Here is a 23,921-nt window from a genome sequence, read left to right as displayed (position 1 = left end):
TGTGTCAACCGCAGTAGAAGCAGAGGATATGGATGCTAGCAGCGGGTGGTTTGAGTTGCATGACTCTTGATACAACCACAGTGTTCAGGTGGACGATACAGACATCAGAACTCCATCTTCATGTGACTGGGAAGATTAAAACAATGACTGATCGCTGGTTTGATTATCTTGGATTTGAAGGTTTTTGAATGATAATAACACGTAAAACAGTGTACAAGAGAAAGGTTGTAAAGTTGCAAACCTAAACTCACGTTAACAGATTTCAATCAAAAACTTGTATGTATGTTTCTATGACAAATTGTGAGAAGAGAAAAAACATTTTGATATTGAAAATATCTTGACAAGAATGCACGTAAAAGTTCTGCATTAAGGAAAACCTCTCCACCTCCCTATCCATCATCTACTGTATGTCTAAAATCTAACACTTGATACCTGAGAGGCAAAAATGTGTCATCATGTGAAGAGCAAACATCCTTCACCTGATAAAAATAGATGTTTCAGTAGCAGAGTTTACTGCGGGGAACTTTGCACATGTGGTTACCGTTTTCATCTGCAGAGACTTACTGCAGCAAAATAATGCTTTACACTCAGGACGGACAGCAAAACTATTTGGAGAGAGAGTCTGCAGCTGTGCTAGCAGCTCTGAGAGGCTGACAGGACAGAGTTTGCTCACAGAAAGTGAAATCAGAGTCAGACCAAGACTAAAGAAACTTCTTTATGTGGTCTGCATGTGTTTGCTGTTGGAACGCTCTCAGGTTTCGACCCCCCTGCTAACATCTAAATGGAAACCAGCTTCAACCTTGAAGATAATGCAGGAGTGAAATTCTACTGTTACACAAGTATTATAACTCGGGCCACATGATAAATTGCTATAACACCCCCCAATAAACACGCAGAATGGTGCCATCCAATTTTGAAAAAGAGGTTAAATGTATATTAATCAATTAAGCCTTAATCGCTTGCTCATAAACTGGGGTCAGTCTGAAGCTTACTATTGATGCTCCAGTTTTTTATTGTGACTTTTAACACCTACGCAGAAATCATACAACAAATACATTTGGATATTTTAAAATTGGCATATTCTTTTCAAGGGCAAATTTGTTTTTCTCTTAATCCACAGTGTGAGTTGTGAAACAAACTAGGTATCGGGCGTCTCATACCGGACCTGGAGTTGGGCATTTTGTAGCAAACCTGTCAATCACAAGGTAGCCCCGCCCTAAAGCATCCCCTGCTTTATGGTCTGTTTGACTCTAAATGGACCATAATACACTAAATCATGCTGTCATTTTCTCACAGACTTCTATACAATCAGAACTATTTTTGCAACTAGAGTCAGTAGAGAATGCAAGTTTAAGGCACTTCAGCCTTGGCTTCACTTTTAGAACCAGACTTTGTGGTGAGTCTATCGACATCACACACACACACACACACACACACACACACACACACACACACACACACACACACACACACACACACACACACACACACACACACACACACACACACACACACACACACACACACACACACACACACACACACACACACACACACACACACACACACACACACACACACACCACAAAACACACATTTTCAGCCGGGTGTTCTTTCTTCTGCAGAATTTAATTTGTTGCTTGCCTATTTTGTTACAGATCAACGGTATCACTCCATATACAACTACAAGTACAGTATTTTGTCCAGTTCATACTGAAATACATAGATTTCATTGGCTTATTTACAAAACACATTTTATGTACACGTTTTCATGTCAGTGCAATGTCACTTTCTTTAAACAATAACCTTACAAAAAAGTTCTTTAAATTAATACGTCTGTTTCCGATCCAACAGAAATGTACTTAAATAGAAAGAGGCTACAGACACCGACAGACCGCTCAGTAGTAGATTGCATTGCCTGCCGACACTCTGAATGACTCTTCCGGGGGTGGGGGGGCAGGTGGGCGGGGCTTCTGGGGATGGAGAGAGGCTTAATCTATTAGTTTACAATGGTCACAAGATTGGCCTTTTGCCCAATCTCAGTGTCAAAGTTAAGTTCTTTGTTCCTGGATTACGAATATTGTGCTCAAATTAACTTTAACTTGTGTTTTTGCAAATATAGTTGAAGCTCCGGGTCTGGGAAGCTTAGCATCACACAAGTAGTCGTTTTAGGGAACATTCACAGCCACAAAATAAGTTGACAGCTATTGCACCTTTAAATGAAGCAAACATTACAAAGTGGCTCCTCAAGAGACCAGTCTTTAGGAGGACGGTCCCTTTGAGCCACGTGATGACGCTTTAAACACTGACACAAACCGGACATCGTCTACAGCTCGGTGCAAAGGCAGGAGGGCGGCGGACGAAAAGAGCTGAGCAAGCAAAACATAAATAGACCTCATCTGTACATTTGTTCAACAAACACACTCTGCAAAGGAAAATAAAGTTCCATTCTGTGACTCTCCAAAGACGTCTCCTCTTCATAAATACAGCAGCTAAAAAGAGACGAGCACAGAGATTCATCTCCCGTCATCTAGAAGACAAAGTGGGGAAACTGCTGACCGTCTGTTCACAGTGATTAGACCGAGCCCCGCGCAGGACGAGCTCCGCACATGCTGCTACACAAGCAGACGCAAAGGTCTGCAAAACATTTCAATCCAACCTCAGTCACATCAAGTCGATGAAAGGAGGAGACACGAAACCAATATTTAGACTCGGCACACAGAAAACCTAAAGTCGGGTGATGTGTTTGTTTTTTTGGGGGATCTGACTACAGTCTGGTTTCTGTTACAGTGTGTGTAACAGAAACCGTCTGGTATCAGTGGGTTTATGGGGACAGGCTATATTGTACAGATATGACATTTAGTTTTTCAGCATTTCTTGATATCCAGAGGAATTCCCTTAAAATTCAAATTCAATATTTAATACATATATTTATGCATTAATAATCCAATATCAGAAACATGTTGAAATGTATGCTTGCGTGTTGCCAGATTATGCGAGCAATGAACTGGATCTAATTGATTGGAAGTGTATTAATTCAAATCGTCTCCATTTCACAAAACATTCTTTTTCCGAGAAATCTTCCACTGATTTTACAATTCCATCAGATGTTATGGCACTATGGGACTCTTTAGGGACAAAGTAATCCACTAGGGGGCGCCAGGGCAAACGTGGACACCTACCCATTGGGTACAGTGTTTCACTGTATTTTACAAGTTAGATTCTGGTCAATGCGTTGAACACATTCACTTAGGAATATGCAGCATATTATATCAAGTAACATGCTAAAAGCACTAAAAGAAGATTTTGACACATGGGCCCCCAATAATACACTCTTATGTTTTGGTATAAATGAAGGCTTTTAAGGTGCATACTACCAAATAATTTGTAATTTATCAAATTAGTTTTGGGGCCCAGGAGATTCTAAGAGCCAGAGGGATCGGACCACGTTGCCTGGTTGCAGGCCTCCACAGATGTTCAGCAGGGTACCAACTTGAAAATCACCACAAGGTGCAGGTGAGCACGCCATCCATGGCAACGCTGAGATGTCTTAGAGTGACCTTTAAAGAGTAGCGAGTTAAGGAAGTGAGCTTACTGGAGATATGTAGCCGTTTAACCGCCTTCTTGCAAAGCACGCCTGAATGGCCGACTGCATTGTGGGTATTGTAGGCCCCAAGTATTCACAAGGCATCTCCCGTTCTGCCACATCAATTTTTGCTTTTAAAAACTGTCCTTTGTGGGTCCGACAATGTCATAGGAGTGCTATGCTTATTAAATAGCATAATGATAAAATGACAGGTAAAACCATTTTCAACCACAATAAAGTGATCCCCAAATGACCAACTTTAAGGGGTTTCTCATTGGGGAGCACATTCATTTCAGATGAGTTTGAATCTCAACGGGTGAGGACCGAAGCAGGTGAAAAGCTGGAGTTGCGACAGCACTGTGATGCCTCAGGTGAAGCTGTGAGATTAAGATCCATTCCTAACCTGAAGTGGCTACTGAAGCCTGCCTTTTAAAAAATCAACAATAAATCTTTTATAAAACAACACACTAAACACTGTATATTATCCGTCTCTTTTGAAATCATGGCACCTGTCCTAAACAAACCTACATCGACACTCAAGATATCTGAGTTTTAAAGAAGTCATTGTGTACACACAGGTCAACATTGCACAGATCACCACTGATATTTGGCAGCTGCAGGAAACACAGTTTTGGCTAAAACTAATCTTATGTCCACATCGGGACCTTTGATGGTGTCGCGGAAGGTGGGAGATATTATTATTAATATTAATACTGTCACAGACTTTTAGGGTACAGTTGGCCGACAGACTGCGGGAAGCGATGAGGTAGCATGTGACGTATGTTTCCCTAGTGACATTATCGCGAATAAAACCTTGTGAGGACCTTTTTTAAAAAAAAAAGAAAAATAATAAAATAGTTTGTCACAGTATCCAATAAACTAGATAACTAATGTCAATATCATGTTGGCATCAAATATGACATCGACACCGCATCTTTAACTCTGGGGCCCCATTTACACTTGGCATTTCATTGGCTTCGCATTCAGACCTGGACTTCAGTCTGTGGCCTTGTTTTCCTCCTACAGGTCAGATTTCCAGGCTCTGATTAGATGACAACTCCAGGAGGAAAAAAGGGTTGGTTTCTTTCCCCCCCATTCTGACATCACCAGTGATAGATGCACAACAGCAATGCAACTTCATGACTGGGCCGTACTGGCATACATTCAGGGATGCGTTAGTATGCAAGTATACAGTATGTTACATGTTACGGTGAGGGTTGTTCAACACGGGAGGAGGAGGAGGGGGTTGTTTCATCGGGCTCAGCAAAGTGCACCAGTTTAGTGCTTTCACCAGAGCTTCGTTGCTGTCTTGGCAAACCTTTGAACTAAAATATGTTTGCGATCAAGTGAAGAAAAGTGCTGCAAGGCATCCCTCAAGACGGGGACGTCAGTCCGACTCAAGTCATGAGCAGTTTGTGAGAATCCTTCAGAATCGTCTGAACGTTTAGTACTTCCTGCTCACGGCAGGTGTAGTGCTAGCTGATGGAAGACGCTGCGCGATCACTGGAGGACACAGTACTTCTTGTAGTCGGACTCAAAGTCTTCATCCATGCTACTGGTGTCAGCCATCTTCTTGCCGTCGATCTTTGGCAGGAACTGGGAGTAGTCGACTCCCTGCTGCTCGTAGAAGAGGATGTAAGCCGAGTCGGTGTCCATCTCCTCAGAGTGCACTTCCTGGAGGAGACACAGAGGGGAGCGATTGTTCAACCATGAATCGGTGATGTGTTCTTAGCTGAGAACATTCTGTGAAATATTACAGGCAGATTTAAGGTGTGTGGTGGCATGCATCCACCACTAGAGGCCTCCAAAGTACAACAATTTCAAAATATTGTGTATTATAATTGATTTTATCAGTTTGTATAGTTTGTAACTGATCAGAGCTTCTCTGTAAAAAAAAATCTAGTGCATTAGGGATGGGAAAATAAATGATTTTATCACAGATTGCGATAAGAAAGTTGATCCTAATCAAATTAAATTTTTGTTATTGTATTATTAATTTCATGTTGAGCACATCAAGCTTTCCAATCTAGCACTCTATGCAGTTTATAATAATGATGGTGGCAGATTTTTCCAGTGAATACTTACAGAATTATGCAGATACATGTTTAGTTGGTGACCATTAAAAGGTATACGATTAATTGTGGAAATAGAAAAAGAACTTTGTTCCTGTCTTACCTTACAACTACTGTCATTATAACAGTACCATTTATCATTGGGGTTTTTGGCATACGTCACATAGTGGCCTCCTCCCATGATTCCTGAATGGCACTGATGACATGAAGCAGAGAAACATCTTAGCTGAAGCTCACTGAGGAATACACACTTTAATGAGAGTAATGTTGTCGTGTGATAGTTACTGATATTGCATAGAGGTTGTAGATGGCGTCCAGACACATGTTGTCTCTGTGCTGGAGCAGCAGGCCGTCGGGGTCCATGCTGCTCTCGGTGCTGCAGTCGGAGCTCAGCCCATTGCTGTCGCCGTTCACTAGGACCACGTCGCAGTGGCTGCTGGACGCCTCGGTGTTGCACGATGCCTCTGACGTGATCACCTCTTCTGATGCCGGAGGGCCCGGTGCCATGCTCCCCTCCGTGTCTGGCTTTGGTGCACCGTCACTGTCGGCCTCAGGATTAGCAGCTCCATCCAGGTTCTCCTTGCTGTTAGAGAGGCGGTGTCTGCTGCCCAGCTGGGGCAGGCGTAAGCGGCCTGGCCTGCGGCCTCCGCTGCCGATCTTGGGGCTCTCAGAGGGGCTGCTGGTCCGGCTGAGAGAAGGCGCCGACTTCCTGCTCGAGGCAGGGGAGGCTGTTGGGAAACCACAGAGTGAAATACACTTCCTCTGCCATCAGGCCATTAGCTGCTCATTTATACCTCAGTGCATTGACTAAATATCAACATACGGCACCTTTGGGGAGGTTGCCGAAGCCAGCGGGGGCAGAGATGGAGGACAGGTTGTCTTCTCCAACCCTCAGCAGATCCTCGCTCTCACTGCAGGAGTGGAGGGAGCACTGCTCTAGGTCTCTGGGGGCCAGGAAGGCGCTGGGGTCACAATTCTCCCTCGGGAACTTGACAATCTTCTGGGATTTAATCCAACGGCCATTTACAAACTGGAAGCGCTTCAGGTGGACAATCTGAAGTAGAGGACACACATCATCACACATGCAGCTTCCTCAAATATGTTCAATACAAACAGTAAATATTATTGAAAACCGCATGTAGAACCTATCCCTGTGACACGAGCTGTGTCCCAATCCAGCGTCCGCATCCTTTAAAGACCACACGTGTCACAGCAGCTGCTACAAGTCTGTCCCATTTCAAAGACTCCTTCAGATGCAGCCGAGAAATACGGCCTTCATTTCCTGATTCAGAGGATCCAACTAATAGATCCTTCACGGCCTGACTTATCCCAAGATTCATTGCACGACGGTGACGAGTGGATTTAAATCAACATGGCGTCTACAAGCGGATCACAAGCGGGAGATGTGTCAGAAATACACTCTCAGCCTGAAATATACCATGAAGCACATCCTCCATCAGAATGTTAAATAAAAAGAATAAAATGCCATCTCTGGCTCCACTTTAATCATATAACATGAATTACTTATGTTTTTTCTTGTCAACTGCAGCTGGTTGCTAGGTGACAAGGGCAGCAAAGGTGATGCAAACGGTCTTCAAAGGACCCAGGCGCCACAGACCATAACGGCCCCTGAATTGGGACCCAGCTGCAGACTTAGACGTTTGCCACTGACCAGTATGGGCGGCAGCCTCCAGAGGTCCAGCTTCTTAGTGGCCAGCCGGTGCGTCTTGCACTTGGAGCAGTAGTAGAGCTCGTCCTCACCCAACTCTTCCTCGCTGGTGAAGGCCTTCAGACAGCTGTCCAAGCTGATGGGTTCAGCCTGGGCACGGCGGGACTGCTCCACACTGCAGTGCTCCTCCACAATCTGCAGGGAAACCATGATGGTGATGATACTGAAAGCTGTGACGATGAAATCACTCTATTCTGTAACTGCCTTCTTCACAGCCAGCAGCTCAAACATTTTATGTCAAACCACGCGATTCCTGGGGCTAAAGGTTTGAGAGGAAACCAAGAGTCTTTTATTGGTAAGTAACCATTTGTAGTTAGCTGAATCGATAGGCGAGGCCAATTCATTACACTGACCTATTGTGTACAGTTGAAGCATACCCACAGTGACATTATGTATCTTTACTGGTTATGAATATCACATGAACCAGCTGAAGTCCCATTACGATCTTAATGGTCCCTCTTCTTATATGTTGACAAGTTTATCTCACTTTGAGGCTGAAATATTGTCCGAGAGCTCATTTTATTTGTTGACAATTATGAACAGCGGTAGGAAGGATATGAAATAAAGCGTCTTACTCTCTCCTGGGAGGTCTGGTAGCGGAGATGCAGGGCGGTGGGGTCCCAGTCCACAGCTATATAAGCGTTTCCTACAGAGGCTCTGTCCTCGGTACACTCCACTGTACAGCCTCGACAGAACCTGCAGACACACAAGCACAGCTGCAGTTCACTGGGCTTGGTTTGTTCATTATGCAAAGATTTTGCAAAGGTTGAATTTTCTGCTCGTGACAAAAATCAAATGTTATGCCGTGTTCACACCAAATGCAAAGCAAAATGTATTTGATAATAAATGTTCACATTGCACACATGTTCTAATGAAATAGGATAATCTTATATCAAAATCTCCACAATCTCATCACCGACAGAATCATTCCTCCCCACAGTTTGTGTGTAAAATCTTCTGTCCTACCTGTACCATGGACACCAGGCACAGGAGTTGCCGTCCTTACCCACCACCCGTAAAGTGAAGGGGTACTGGTAGCCCATACTGTCATCACTGCCGGGTAGAAGAAGCAAGAAAGAGTTCAAGCACACCGTCTGTGTGGATATCATCATTTGAAAACCCTACGATGTTTGGAGAAAGGAGCAGCCTGTCAGCCTACCAGTCCTGGGCGTGGTTGCTGGCTTCCTGTGGGGGCAGTGGGCTGGCCAATCGGGACACTTGGATCCAGACGGCATCGTACAGATCCTTCTTACTGGTGTGGACAGTGCAGGGAACTATGAGCGGCATACCGAACAGACTGGGCCGGTTCTTCTGAGCCGACAGGAAGTACAGCTCCGTACGCATCTGAAGGGGCAACGCAAATTTGTAAGCGATAGCTGAGAGGCAACTATCACCTTTAGAGCAACTACAACCAACTGTGGGATGTTACATGATAAAGGGAAATATTTGGTATCAGAAATAATTTGACAATGATACAGTACATTTAACTTGAAAATAACGTTTGCATAGGGTTCCCACCATCTTTCTGTGCATGGCGATGATGTATCCAATGAAGGGGCTCTCCTGCACCGGTGTGAGGTGCCCATTGGCGACCCCGTTGGCCAGGGGTGTCTCTGGGTTACATGGCACCGTGGTGCTCGGCCCACCGTTGGGGATGAGGACGGGCTTATTGCCCAGGTTCTCATGAGCAGCCAAGCCATTGACTATTGGGGTGATGTCTTATAAAGATAGAGGAGATATGGATTCAGACAGATCCATACTGACAAGAGTGCAAAGGCAAAGTGGGAGTGAACAGCCTTACCTGTCAGTGTGGGGGAGCTCAGTGACATCGGAGAACCCGGAACAGGGATCTCAAAAGCACACAGGAAGCCGTTGACGGACAAGCGCACCTTGTGGTTGTCCTGAGGAAAGTTCTGAACACAAAGAAGTTGGACGTCAGACTGCAGCACTTCACTGTCGTACAGTAACAGACAGCACAGCAGGTGTGATGGAGCAGCTGTGTAGATTACAATAAAACCTTCAGGCACTGAGACTACAAAATCAGTAGTGGTGGAACCTGAATATACAGGATCCGTGTGAAACCTTGTGCCCTTTCTTAGACAATCATTATTGTTTTTGATATTAGAGACACACAAGTGTTGGTTTCATAAGCTAGACTGCAAAAATGGAATTTCAAGAAAGTAAAAAAAGCCTTGTATCAAGAAAATAAGTCTTATTTTTTGTCCAAAAAGAATATTAATCTTGTCAAGCAAGTTTTGCATTAGAACAAATATCTCATTTTAAGAAAGTATGCCTTACTTTTTCTTGATAAGATATTCCAGCTAATTTTGAGCTAGAATGAACCAGAAAAAGAGTATAAAAATGTTTTACGATCAAACCCAGCGGGGCACCAAGATTATTTGCCTTATTTTAAGAGTAAGACCATTAGCACAACATCTCAATTCAAGAATGCCATGAAACAAGGACAAAAGTTTTTATTATTAATATTTTCATTTTCATTACAGGACAGTTGCTTGGTGAGATTGAAAACCATATGGGATATTATGCTGCAAACCAGCTGCAACATGATGTTTAGTTGCTATGCTGCTACAATAACTGATGTATTATTATTTTGATAGTGAGGTTCAAATCAAAACTGGCTTTTCAATCTGTTTGATTATGATGGATCTGGAATGCAGAAGTGCCCTTTTTTTTTTGGATGTTGAATTGAGCAATTGTATTGCAAAGTTAATAAAAAATATTAACTGGGGCGGTCGGTGGCGCAGTGGATAAGGCAGCCCCCCATGTTCGGAGGCTCAGCCGGTGGCGCAGTGGATGAGGCAGCCCCCCATGTTCGGAGGCTCAGCCGGTGGCGCAGTGGATAAGGCAGCCGCCCCATGTACGGAGGCTCAGCCTCGACGCGGAGATCAGTGGTTCGACTCCCGGCCTGGCAATCTCCTTCTCGCATGTCTTCCCCCTCTATCTCCCCTTTCCACACTGTCTCTCTCATAATAAAAATAAAAAAGGCTTGCATGGCACTCCAGCCATAAAAAAAAAAAAAAAAAAACTGAGGAAGTTTTGGTATCTTGATTTAAGACATCACTTTTATATTTGTTATGCTGTTTTAAGAAATTATGTCTTATTTTAACTACTTTTATGCTCATTATCAATCCCAGATTAAGGTGTAATTTCTTAAATTAGTAAAGAGACTTAAATTCTAATTTTGAGTAATTTAATCTTGAATTAGTGTTTTTTTCATTGCTTGTTTTAGAAGAATTTGGATTAGTTTAAGATTTTCTGTCTAGTTTAAAGTCTCATTTTAGTCTTTCGGAGCTAAGAAATTTGGGCTTATTTTAAGAATTGCTTGTCAAGCAAAAAAAGCTTACCCCATTGACAGATTTTTTTGCTTGATACAAGATAATTGGATTGAATATGAGAATATTTTACTTCTTTCTAGAAGGGCTGTTTTTGCAGTGTAGACTGACATTTTGTTTGTTGTTGTGCTTCCAAAGTTCAATTCCTCATCAGTTACGCTCTTGTCAAATGGTTTCTGATTTATCAGCTTCACATCTTCAAGCTGGATTATTGGTTTTCTTTGGTAAAATAAGTCAAAGGCACCAATATTAACACAGCTTCAAAAACAGCTTTATCCCTGAGTGCCTTTAGAACAGTAAATGGTAAATGGACCTGCATATACATATACATATATATATATATATACACACGATGCTTTACACCACAGGTCATCATTCACCAACGACAGACGCTGCCATGCAAGGTGCCACCTGCCCATCAGGATGTCATCTAATAGTCAGTGACACACACATTCACACACCTCCTTGGGCAATTCAGTGTTGAGTATCTTGCCCAAGGGCACTTCGACATGTGGATGGTCTAAACAACCATCCCAGTTGCCAGATCTGGACATCAGAATTTCATGAGGCCCCAAAATGCCCAGAAGGGAATTTTGCACCTGGCCTCCAAATTATTTATTTTCCCCATTTTGACTTTCCTGCAGTTTCCTCTTTATTTCAAAATTGACACTCAACAACATCATATCACGTTTTAGTGATTTACCATGGAGCACCTAGACCTGAATGTCTCTCTCTGGTGGAGTCTATGGTTATCATTCAGGCTTTAGTGCATACAATATTAGGTTAAAAATGATTTAATATGCTGCCAGTAGCTTTTTAATCTTTATATATAATTAATTTAGGCTACAAGGTAGTAACACAGCACACTGTGGCTGATTTAGATAACTAGAGATAACTTCCCCCCCATCAGTATCAGTCAATTGATTAATTGAACTGTTGGTAGAATTTTAGTCTCCAAAATTCCTGCTTCCATCCCAATAGATTATAGATAGTGGTACTGGAGGAAAGACATTATGGCCAGCAGCGTGATGAGTGGACCAGCCTCATTACCTTGATGTTAGAGGTGTGGACCTCAGCCAGGAGGATCTGCTCAGGCTTCAGACTGCACAGTTCACTCAGCTGTTTCTTCAGCCCTGTGTACTTCTCATCCATATTCAACCGCAGGCCGTAACGCACAGGCGTGGAGCCGTCCAGTTTAATAACTACAAACACACCAACATTATGCATGGGGTCAGGTAGGAAACATAGCAGGAATACATGATCAGCATGTCTCCCTTCAGCCTCCTCACCAGTGATCTCCAGATGCATAGAGCTGTCCATGGGCAGCGGCAGAGACAGGAAGTTGAAGGGGTCGAAGCGAGCGCTGATGTGTCCGCAGGTCTTACACTTCACCTGGGACTTGAGCTGACCGTGGAACAGATCCACCACGATGGAGCGGTTCCTCCGGAGGTGGTTTTCCCATGCCTGAAGGTTGGAGGTTGAAAAAAATATGAGAATTTAAAACAAATTCCCTGCAGTTCTCCGCCAACAAACAGCCACCTGCACGAGTCTTCATTAATTAGATTGAGGCTGCTATGAAAACCAAGTACAAGACCGGTTCACTGACAGAAAGACGAAGAAACAGAGTGTGCACGTAACCATAGCAACTCACTCACATTATTCTGATCAGCATGCATGGGAATGAATTACATTATAATAGATGTGTGTATATTTCTCACTTTCACCCTGACGGTCTTAATAACTTGTTGCTCGGTGCAGCGCCACCTCGTCTGTCGGCATCATACTGTTCTATGATCCATGCACCATCAGTGTGAATGTGCATTGATCATAGATATAGACCAGTATGAAGTACTACTCAGTATATGATCAGCAGTGGGAAGTCTAACCTCAGAGGCCACCTCCCAGTCAGGCCGCCCATCGCTGTCCTTCAGCTCCACGTAGGGTTTCTCATGTACCCTGTTGAGATCTTCATGCAGACCATCCAGCAGGAAGGCGAGCAGCTCCTGGGAATCCTGCTGCTGGAAGCCATTAAAGCGCGGGGCATACTTTGCTATTGTCCACTGGGGAGAAAGTAATGACATCATAAACTTTATTTCTAGAACCAAAACCAGTCATTAAAGATGCTGCACACTGACAACTTTAAAACAGAAAACGTACAAATGTGGTTCACATTTCAAGTGATGAGGCTGCTTACCCTGAGTTTGAGCGGAGCCACGTTCTTCTGGGTCCCGTTCCAGAGCTCCAGCACCAGGTCCCCGTAGCACTTGGCCATGTGACCTCGCATTCCGATGGGATTGGTTCTGAAAATGCACCGATGCATGCGTTTTTTAAAATGACACGTTCAGGATAACGGTGGCAAGATTTAAAGCAAAGTGACTTAGAAGGCACCTGTTGAGTTCATAAAGGTGTCTCCCTGAGATGAAGTAGTCTGTGAGGGGCTTAGTGTTGCTCACACACTGAATACTGGAGTTCATGAAGCAGGTGTTGCCAAGGTTACTGAGGCCAGTGGCTCCTTTCTCTGTGGGAACTGAGATAAAAACACAAGATGGAACGAAAACTTCACTAAGGGAAAACACAAAATCTTTACTGACCAACAGCAATGACCTTTATACATTTTACTATTGAACATTTAGAGAAAATTGTTACAAATGATCCTGATAATATCCCAGATGCAAACACATATTTCCTAAAAGCTCAGTAATATATAGAGCGATGACAACAAGAATGTAAAGGTGTGTGTATTCTATTATTAGTATTTCCCTGATGATCTTTTGACACAAGCCGAATCGATTGAGAAAGTTGCCAAGTTGGCAATAAAGTGTGTGTTGCTGTGACAAAAGGCATAATAATGCATGTACATTCGACTAGCACATAATCGGCTATATCCAGCTTACCTTTGTGTCTGTCCATCTTACTACTGTTGGCAATGAAAGACATTTCCTCAGGCCAGCTCATGTCTTTGTTTCTGACTGTGGAGGAAGAGAATAAACCAGTTCACAAACACATTTAGAACGACCTGATATATGACACTATTAGCAGAGTTTTGTTAATTCCAGACCTTCGATAACCAGCTGCTGCTCATCGTAAATCTTCAGGCTTTCCAGTGTGTGATCTTCATCATCCAGGAGGGTGAGGTAATTCTGCAGGACAGAGTAGTAACTTTCGATTTATTGTTACTCAGTGCGTCTGTCTTATGCATCGGTTCATTTCAAAAAGGTACCATCAGACATGGTTGACTAACCTGCAGGGGGACCCACAAGCAAAAATAAGCTGCTCGACCCACACTGACCCCAGTCCACCCCAGCGTAAACTTCTTCTGTGCTGAAATTCGACCTAGCCTCTTTTTCACCGTGTGGTTATTTGATTTAGCATAGCTCATTTTAGAAATATGCATCACGCAGATACAAAAGTGAAATTATGAAAGTCTTAGAACAAGATTTTTTACATGTGACCCCCCCAAGCTAGAGCCTCACATTTAGCTAATAATAATAATACTCGCATCAAGGGGCTCCAGCTTACATTGTGCCTTGATGGTATAGAATAATGTTAATGTGTTAATGTATACCATCACTTAACATTACATATTCAAATATTGCTAACAAGCTGGTGTTAAAACGAGCGATACAGATATTTTTTTACAGTCGAGTTGCCACTAGCTGATTGATATTCACAATTATCCCGATAATGGAAATTCACCACAACTTATTGTGAGTGTTTTTAATTGCGACCTGTGATTAAATCCCTAGTACTAACAATAAATGGCAAATGGAGCATGTATTTAATGCTTCTCTAATCTTCCTCCCACTCAAAAGTGCTTGACCTAACATGTCACCATTCACACACACATTAACACACTGATGGCAGAGGCTGTAATGGATTTAACTGACACATTCACACCCTGATGGCACAGGTCGGTGTCTTGCTCTATTGGCTGACCAATAGAGTGTTTCATGTATAAAAGTCATGGCGGTCCAACCTCACTGTTGTAGAGCCAGAGTCTCATGTCCTCCTCCTTGATGCGGAGTCTCTGGGACAGGTAGAGGTGGATGTCCTTGATGGTGGCCATGCGGCTGAAGCAGCCCGTGTAGGCCAAGACCCTTTTCAAAGGAGCGTTGGGGGATGGCACGTTCCCTGCTAACAGGTAGGACAGGAACATTCACAAACCCACCCAAACGCAGGCGTTTGTTGCGGACATTTGACTTGTTCTAAGCTGTGATGTAAAAGATCCTTGTGTGTTTTGAAACTGAATGTTGGCTACACACAAGCTCACAACAACAGCATTCTGGTGACTGAGGATTAGTTGTAAGAAAGCAGCAAGAAAGGGCATTTTTGTCAATCAGCGAGACTTGATTGGTCAATCAACTTAGTGGATTTAGTGGACTCAGATTGGATTAAATCAAATGCAAACCAATCGATATCAGTCCTATTCACAATATACAATACAATATAAATACACATTTAAAAGCTTCACCTTAGTGATAGTGACTTCAAAATGATTAATATAACTAGTGATTTTAATGTGAATTACATTTCCCCCCCCAATCTACACAGCTTTGCAATTCAATTTGACCAGTAAAGGAAGTGTCCTCTACACCTGTTTGAGTGCTCTACTATTGCCTCAGGCTGTCATGAAGGCATTATGTGGAATATGGCACATAATTAGATCAATTAGAGATATTTAGCCATGTGCCTGAGAGAGGGTCTAAATGCTCAGCGATGACAAGCTGCTGCTCAGTCAGATTATGATGGAAGCCAAAGCTTCACTGTGGCTTGAAACCTGATATGTTGACCTGATTTGGACCAGTGCTCTTACGCTGAGCACTGATGTTTGATTCCCCAGGAGCAACTGTCTCCACTTTATGTTTCGTCATCTGCTTTCTGTTTGCAATAGGGAAATGTTCCATTTTGTCCATTATATCCATTTAGACATCATGCAAAGAGATAAGCACTGGAGTGATGTTCAGCTTCAATTATTGTGAGTGAGTGGGTCTATTTTGTATTGTTTTTGAGGAAAAGAAATCACTTGAGCGTCATAAGATGACCGGTCCTGTCTCAACGTCTCTAAGCCAGTGTCGCGAAATGGGCGGTCCGGTGGGGCGTATTTTTAGGAACCGGTCGTTTTGATTGGTTTTATTTCGGCCTATTATCAAGTTACTGATTTTACGGTTACTGACATTAGAACAAAAACATTCTTTTAACCAGTGGAAGTGAGCTTAGAATGAGACGCTGCCACCTCAATGATTTTTTTTTTTTTTTACAACGATCTGATTATTATTATGACATAATAGCTGGACAGAGGATGGACAGAAAAGGGGTTTGCAAAGGGCCATTAACAGTGATCTTTGCCAAGGATAATTAGCATCTAAGTTGGATCTCACTGTGACTTCCACACGCTCTAATTTTCACTTGCATATTATGTAACAAAATGCTGCAGTGTGGAGCCCGGCTGTGGTAAAGAAGACAAGAGCTGCAACACTAGCAGGCTGATAAAACACAGTCGTGTACAGAAAGGATCAGGCATTTATCAGCTTTATTTTACATGATAAAATAAATAAATATTTAAATATTTATTTTACTGATGCTGGAATTGGCATATGATACTATATACCAATATATATATATACCCATAGTAATTCTCAGTATCTCTACTTTATACTAATAATAAACAACCGCCTACAGTGGAAGTCTTATATTAGTAAAATATGTTTTTTTTAAGTGACAGATGTGTGGCAGTTTTTATATGGGGGTTGATACTTTTTGGTACATTCCTATAGAAACTGTTGAACTTTGACAGTCACACTAGACTCTTCGCAAGGAGGTCGTCTGGTTATAAATGCAGGTCATATACTATGTTTTGGCATTTCTTCCTGTTGTGATGACATCCACATTTTAAAGCAGGTATAAAAGAAGACTTTTATTTGTTTGCTTTTCTCAATTATGGTGATTTCTTTTCCAGAAAGTCTTTTTTGTGTCATTGTTTTTGACAAATCTCAGAAAGTCCCGAGTGGAAAAAACACAGTAGGACTCAGACAAATTCAAATTTGATCAGTTTTCAGTTCTTCAAAACAGCAAGCATATGTTTCAAATAATCTTCTTTCAACAATTTAAAATGTCTCTATGATTTGAATATTAATGCAGGTGTAGAGCACTAGAACAAGTGTCATCCAACTAATACTTCAATTGCAAGGTCTGTGAAGATTGAAAAGGTTTGAATTATGCAACTAGTAGGGTGATCAGCAGTCTTTCCCCTTCATGGGCCATTGGTACATTCCACTGCCCACTCCAGAAAACTGCCAGGTTGGACCAGTTCACTTAAGGAGGATTAAAAGGAGGGGATGCAGGGTAGCTCAATGAAGCGTTTGTGGGCGGCTTACATCTTGCTGCAGGCTTACGTTACCTCTTGGTGGGGGTAAATACGGTGGGAACATTCGCAGGCTGGTCATACCCATATTGACCCAGATGTTGGACTGGGGGGAGCGCGTGGCCGGCTGCTGGCGGAGGAAGAGGAGGTAGCGTGGGAAGAGCTCCAGCTCTGCTTGACCTGTCTTGCTCTCCAGGATCACCTGCAGGTGAGGAAGGGGAAAGTTTTATAAACCGGATCAGTCTGGAAATCTGTGACCAGGGTTTGACATTAAGGTTGCTTTTGCTAGTTCATTCCACATGGTCAAAGAAAAATCTGAGGACTGCCTGTCATTTTGACGGACTGGAGGCATTGAAGCTGATCTGTGACCACCACGGGTCACAGAGCCCAGTGCATCTGCTGCAGAAGGAGCACATGCTGCAGGATTCCCTCCCGATGAAGTGAGTGTGTTCAGGGTCAGTGTATTAGAGCTATTGTAGGTAAAATATTCGGAGAAAAACATACAATTACGAGGAAAAAAACTTGAATATTCTCTGAGATTATGAAGTCATAAACTCCACACCTTGAGGATCGATTAATTTGATGATCTGTCGTATTGTGTCCTGCTGTAACACAAATCCCATTTGAACTGCCCATAGATGTAACCAGCGAAGACCTTCTATCTATCAATTGCGTTCCTGATGCCGAAAAGTCATCAACTCATCACGGCAAGTGAATTTCTTTTCTTGCAAATGTAAGACTTTTGAGTTTTTTCTCTGAATACTGCCCCCTCTTTTTCTTTTTACCTCCAATGGCCCTAATACACCATCGTAGAATGCAGGTTCAGAATTCAGAAAACAGTTAAAACAGACATGAGAATTCGTCTGTTGGAGGACATTTCTTAAAAAATATGTATCGGCTTCAGTAGCGTAGGTGCAGCTCTACTGGCTCGGTCCGATCCAGTTTGGATGACAAAAAAATGTATCGGGTTTAAATACGCCGAGGCTATGTCTGATTATTTAAAAAGATGAAAATTAAAATGAGACGTTATAATAGATAAGGACAGAACGTTTACAACCCTGTCTGTCAAAATGACCGCCTCTAACTAACGCAATCACTGATGTAGAGGGTCGGCGGGACAACGCTCAGTGCATATTCTGCAAAGGCATAAAAATAAAGTATGTTTCCTTCTCCTGGTTCAGCTCCCAACCTAGTGTGTAATGAGGGATAATTACCGATTTAGTCCCCACTTTTAGTTCAAAATAAACTTGTTCTGATAATCTCGATAAACTGTTGAACCATTGCTGATATGCGAGTCCACCTTTTTGTCGATTCTTGCCCTTGGATCACAGTGACAGTGAGGGTCATCAGCTGTTGAGTGGGAGTGTATTACGGAATGTTTTCACTCACCGGTCGTGGCAGGCTGAGGTTGGCACCGTACCAGTGGTAGAGTGCCCGCCACACCGGCTCCGGCACTGTCTCAAAATCTCTGCTGGGCATCAGCTGCAAGGAGCACTTCAGCCTGCCGCCCTCCATGGTTAACGTTGGCGCCTGCAGGGGAAAAGCACAGAACTCACCAGTTAAATATTTGCACAAAAGAATCTATTCTGCCTACTTCCCGATAATAGATGGACACAGTATCCTAATGCTATGCACAGGCACCATCTGGTCCCTGAGAGCCTTTGCAGTTTGATTCCCGGCTCCTCCATTCCGCATGCTGAAGTGTCCTTGTGGCAAGATCCTGAAGGCTGTGCCATCGGCGTGTGAATGTGCGTGAATGAGTTCGACCATGATGTGCAGGTGGCTCCTCTGCCATCAGTGTGTGAATGGGTAAACAGACTGAATGCAGTGTAAAGGGCCTTGAGTGGTCCAAAAGGCTAGAGAAGCGCTATAGAAATGCAGGTTCATAGTGAAGGGTCTGAATACTCATGTAAATGTGATATTTCAGCTTTTCTTTTTAAATACATTGGCATTGCTTTGTCATAATGGTCTATCGAGTCTGGTGCAGGAAAAAACATAACCTAACAAAATGTGAAAAAACGTGAAGGGGTTCCTTAAAATAATGTTTAGATACTTGATTTGTACCGTTCGAGGCCATTTAACTGAATAAAGAGTGCATTCTTAATTGATTTTCAATTATATATTAATGATTCTTTTTGTTTGCACATGACCTGCATCCAATTGCAATTTAAGCCTGACCACACTGAGCGGCATGTAACCGGGACTAAATTAAGACGTATGACCAAATACATTTTTTTTTAAATGTGAACACCTAGATACTGAAAATGAGCTGTACAGTTTTTTAAAAACAATTTGCTACTTCTGTACCCATGCAAACTACAACATCGACTTTGTACTGCGCATCAACAAAATCAACCGAGCGGCAGTCACAACCACACAACCACGCAACCTTGCCTTCATGGGGTCGGTATTAACCAGAGGTTGGTTGTCGATGGCCCCGGGTCTTTGTGCTGCCAGCTGGGACGGGAGGTGGCCATTGGCTCCAGAAAAACACTGGTTGTTGTTGTCCGATACATTGTGCTGACGGGCAAAACAGCTCTCTGTGGCAGAGGGCGCTACCTGTGGGCTCAGGGCTGCGGGGACAGAAGGGATGAGAGGGAAAAACAGAACATTCAAAGTCACTCTATTGTCAGGTTGGGAAGCTTTAATCAAGTGAACTCATGATTTACAGGAGTTTGGACATTGTAAAGGTGGTGGTAGAAATGATGAATAGTTCACACTTTCTCAAAACCCGTACCAGGTTCTTGCATGTTTTATGCTGCCATTGACTGCTTGCTGACTCCTTACTCACTACTCTTAAATGGCCTCCAGCCAGTAGGGGTCCCCATGTGATGACACAGCTGAGTGCATCGCTGGACCCCAGCCACTACTCTTCACAGTGGGAGGAATCAGTTTGGGTAACAGCTACCCATTATACACATTGTTGAGTACCTCTTGTTCGCTGCTCTGAAAGTTTGCACACATTTTGTCTGGATGGTGTGTTTGGCTAACAGCTAACGGGACCAGTGGACGCCCTGCTGAGTACATTGCTTTTGAGCCGATTGCCTGCATACATCGCCACTTGTTTCTGAGTTTGAATGAAGTGTGTTTTATGACGTCTTACAATGGCCGTATATTGTATGTGATGTTTACTAACCGGTCTCTGTGGCCTCCGAGGCGCTGGACACAGCATCAGGTGACCTCTCCTCAGTGGGGCTGACCGTGCTGAAGGTTCCCAGTCCTCCCAGTCTGTCTGGTGGGGTGGGAGTTCGCAGCGAGCTCAGGATGGATGGCTGCTCCACCACAATGCCCTTATGTTCCTGGACGGGAATATCTGTGATTAATGTCATGTATGCTTTTTTGAGGGTTAGGGTTAGCATAAAATATAAAACGTATAGGATAACAGAGTTCCAGGCCTCTAAATCACTGGACACATCTCTCTCAGATTTTTTTTTCACTGATTCCAATGGGTCTACTGTTGTGCTCATTGACAGCCGTTTTTTTTCCTGCTGGCAAATCTATCGAAGCTGTCAACTGATACAGAAAATGTGTGGATGAGATTGAAGCAGCTGCACAGGGAATTTTAAGTCAAAATAAACATAACTCTTAAATTAACAAGAAAAAACGCTACTAACCACTTCTGTATCGACGGAAATCATGTCATATATAAAGAGGATGTTCTGATTGTACATCCACATAAAAGATAGCACATTTTCCCTTGCAGTACAATAACAATTCAAAAAGGTTATGCGTTACTATAAGTACATATCTGATCTACACATTGTACCTTCTTTAACTTGACTTACATATTTAACGTAGTCCTTCCACTGCTGCCACCACAGCATGGAGATGAGGAACCAGTTCTGGCTTTGCTGCAGCCCATGTCTGCTCTCCCTCTCCAACCAACCCCTACACACAAATACACACAACAATGGAAACACATTAATTAGGGGAAACAGCATATTCCTCAAAATGATATAGTATACAATGACATGATGGATAAAGAAGACAGGTATGCACCTGATGATTTGTCCCTCCTCCTCAGGACTACCAGGCCTGAGACCCAGAACTATGTGGCAGACCTAGACAAAGACAAATATGCACAAAAACATGGAAAATTACTGTTTCATTTTCATCAGATAATCTTGACTTTCTGTAACAAATTAAAATACAACATGATGCTGTTTTCCTGATATAAACAGAGCAAAGTTTACAGTAGGGATGTTAATAATTAACACTTTAACCGTGCTATCAGTTACAGTTTAAAGAAATATTAAAAATGAAAAAAGCTGCCTGCCCATCAGGATCTAATCAAATGTATTCAGGCACTTTGAAACGCCGATGGCACAGCCTTTGGTGGCAATTTGGGGTTCAGCATCTTGTCCAAGGACACTTCGGCATGTGGACTGGAGGAGCCACAGCCGCCAGCTTCACTCAAAAGGGCTGGTCCACCTTAAAGGTCAGTCAACCTTAACTGTTCCTGAGCTGGAGCAGCCGGTGTTGTTGTTAACTTCAGGGCTAACCCGCTTCACTTTAATTATCAACTGGCTGACAACAAGACTCCTCCAGGGTCTTGATGAGTTGTAGCATTTATTCACTGACAGATACACCGTACTGTACTGTACATCAGAGGAAACCTGATTTTCTTCTTCACTTAATTAATATGGTGGAGACATACTAGACTCTCTGTTTAGCTCACGTACTGCAGCTACTGATAAATAATGGATTTAGTGTTGATTGTTGCAGCTGGGCTGCTGATGACGTTGTCACAGTGGTATCTGGTGAGGTTGTATCGGAGTAGTTTTAACAGTATGAGTTCATGAGCACAGTGACGGACCTGATACCTGATACTGGTATCGCTGCATCCCTAGAATACCAATCAATACTATACAGTATGTGGGTGTACTGACCTGAAAAAGCAGGTTTAAGAACTCATTGGCCAAAGCACTCTTCACACTCCAGATCTGGTAGTCTTCCAGGGTCAGGTGACCCAGCTGGTGAGGAGGGAAAAAGACGGGTCAGCATATACTCATTTACTTTTATGGAATTCTTCTGCTATTGTCATTATAGGTGAAAACAGCTTAGAGGTGAGAGGAAAAGGCAGGTGACTGGGAAGTTGCTGTGGGTGTACTGGGCAGTTCACAGTGACGGTATGCAGAACTAAACGAATGTCAAGTGGAGCGTAAAATGATGCAGATCAAGGTTATACAATCATATTATATTATGGGGTAGAAGGTAAAGAGGATTCACTTCCCGAAAGCTAAATCAATGATGATTCCGTCACCAAGAATTGTGTCTCACCTTGGTCGTGTCATGCATCTTCAGGATGTTCTCTACTATGTCTGACACGCTGTTGTGTAGCTCCTGCGGAGAACAAAACATTTTAGCAAGAAGTAGCAAACACCAAGCACCTGATCCCAAGCTACAGCTGTGAGAAAGACCAGAAAGAAAAATAGTGGGTGTAAAAATTTGACATGAGTGATTTATAAGAGCACCAATATCCTTCATTTTTCAGAACCGATGTTTGCCACCTGGTCGACGTCATGATTTACAGCTGTCTGTCTGGCTTAATAAGGTGTGGCCCTGCTCAGCTTGCGATGGTTCGCAGCTCCCGTATCCGGTATATTTAGGCTTCACTTCACTACGGTGGGATGGTAGGAAGTGGAGCTGCAGCATCCATGTATAGACAGGCAATGGTATGAACTTACAGGGAGTGTGTCTGTACGATTGTCCTTCCACACCTCCAGCAAAGCCACCACCATTTCATGGAGTTCATCTCGAGACAGAACTCCGTCACGGTCAACATCAAACACTTTGAAGCAAACTGTCAAGGAAAGAGAGTTATGATGAACAACAACACTCTCTAGAAACCCAACACTATGCTCTAGTCTATTAGCTGGAAATCAAATTATGACAATGCAAATGAAATTTCAAGGGCCAATGAAAACTCTGACGACAACAATGATTATGTACTAATAAATCAACTTTACTTTACTTATCAAACTTTCAACTTCCAGATAACAGCTCCAAAGGAGAAATAAAACGCCTGAACTATTTATGATAAAAAAGCCTTGTCGGATTATGTGACCTGTCTGGGATTCTGTAATCTCTTACATTTCTGCCTTTCAGCTATGGGCCCCCTGCAGCACGCGGAGAGCCCACAAGAGATCTCTTTGAAGTCGATGTGATTGTCACGATTCTCATCGAAGGCGTGAAACAAGCCTGGAAAACAAGATCGATACCATCATTTTTATACAAATCACAATTCTTTGAAGAGGAATTTAAAAGCTTGAAGACCCACATAGGGCCACGATGATGTCATTTATAGATTTACATGTATATGCTTAACATCTCCATGAAACATATGAAAAATACAGGTCTTACCTTCACTCAGTGAGGCATGGATGGGAGGAGAGACCAGCGGAACAAAGGTTTCCAGGTCAAAGCGGCCGGTTCTGGACTGGGCTTTCAGTAGCCAGTAGCGCTTCTCCAAGTCTATAATGTCGGACTCCTCCACTGCAGGACGGGAAACAGAGGAAGCCGACATCAACAATACAAGCAGTGCAACACTGTTCAAAGGGATCAGGTTTCTGAATCTTTAGTGTTGATCAGAAAGGTAAGAAAAAAAGTGGAAGTTAAAATACCAACATTGTTACTTAAAGGAGCCAGAACCTGGACTTGTATGTCACTTGGCGTCCTTACTATAAACTATAAGCTTTTTAAGGCAACAAAAGAACAAATCACTGCATCACCATTTTTCTGAGCTCAGCTGCCTGTTATACTTTAGAGACAACCTCTGGTGGCATCTACTGGTCACTACAACGCAACACATCAATACAGC

At 43.0% G+C, this 23,921-nt stretch overlaps 1 protein-coding gene across 6 annotated transcripts in view; it reads right to left on the bottom strand.

The window, feature by feature from the left end:
- Positions 1-1,610: 1,610 nt before the first annotated feature.
- usp32 (ubiquitin specific peptidase 32) overlaps positions 1,611-23,921 on the bottom strand; it is a 48,760-nt gene continuing 26,449 nt past the window's right edge. The window contains exons 6-34 of one of the 6 annotated variants that reach the window (XM_084018626.1): positions 23,465-23,596; positions 23,195-23,302; positions 22,789-22,904; positions 22,382-22,444; positions 21,991-22,074; positions 21,101-21,162; positions 20,887-20,989; positions 20,238-20,400; positions 19,496-19,674; positions 18,491-18,631; positions 17,138-17,303; positions 14,717-14,874; positions 13,799-13,880; positions 13,635-13,709; positions 13,129-13,267; positions 12,935-13,040; positions 12,627-12,800; positions 12,030-12,204; positions 11,791-11,942; positions 9,189-9,300; positions 8,906-9,105; positions 8,547-8,731; positions 8,354-8,440; positions 7,963-8,083; positions 7,331-7,522; positions 6,487-6,712; positions 5,944-6,386; positions 5,762-5,854; positions 1,611-5,260 (exon numbers count right to left, since the gene is read on the bottom strand). In XM_084018626.1, coding sequence (XP_083874752.1) covers positions 5,087-5,260; positions 5,762-5,854; positions 5,944-6,386; positions 6,487-6,712; positions 7,331-7,522; positions 7,963-8,083; positions 8,354-8,440; positions 8,547-8,731; positions 8,906-9,105; positions 9,189-9,300; positions 11,791-11,942; positions 12,030-12,204; positions 12,627-12,800; positions 12,935-13,040; positions 13,129-13,267; positions 13,635-13,709; positions 13,799-13,880; positions 14,717-14,874; positions 17,138-17,303; positions 18,491-18,631; positions 19,496-19,674; positions 20,238-20,400; positions 20,887-20,989; positions 21,101-21,162; positions 21,991-22,074; positions 22,382-22,444; positions 22,789-22,904; positions 23,195-23,302; positions 23,465-23,596 — 4,211 coding nt within the window. In that variant the 3' untranslated portion in view covers positions 1,611-5,086. Of the gene's footprint in view, positions 5,261-5,761; positions 5,855-5,943; positions 6,387-6,486; positions 6,713-7,330; positions 7,523-7,962; positions 8,084-8,353; positions 8,441-8,546; positions 8,732-8,905; positions 9,106-9,188; positions 9,301-11,790; positions 11,943-12,029; positions 12,205-12,626; positions 12,801-12,934; positions 13,041-13,128; positions 13,268-13,634; positions 13,710-13,798; positions 13,881-14,716; positions 14,875-17,137; positions 17,304-18,490; positions 18,632-19,495; positions 19,681-20,237; positions 20,401-20,886; positions 20,990-21,100; positions 21,163-21,990; positions 22,075-22,381; positions 22,445-22,788; positions 22,905-23,194; positions 23,303-23,464; positions 23,597-23,921 lie in introns of all 6 variants that reach the window. The other 5 variants (XM_084018628.1, XM_084018625.1, XM_084018627.1 and 2 more) reach the window with 5 other exon arrangements.

The sequence above is a fragment of the Eutrigla gurnardus genome, assembly GCF_963514095.1.
Source record: "Eutrigla gurnardus genome assembly, chromosome: 10".
Lineage (NCBI taxonomy): Eukaryota > Metazoa > Chordata > Actinopteri > Perciformes > Triglidae > Eutrigla > Eutrigla gurnardus.
The sequence above is the reverse complement of the archived record's forward strand: the minus strand, read 5'-3'. Positions and strand labels throughout refer to the sequence as shown.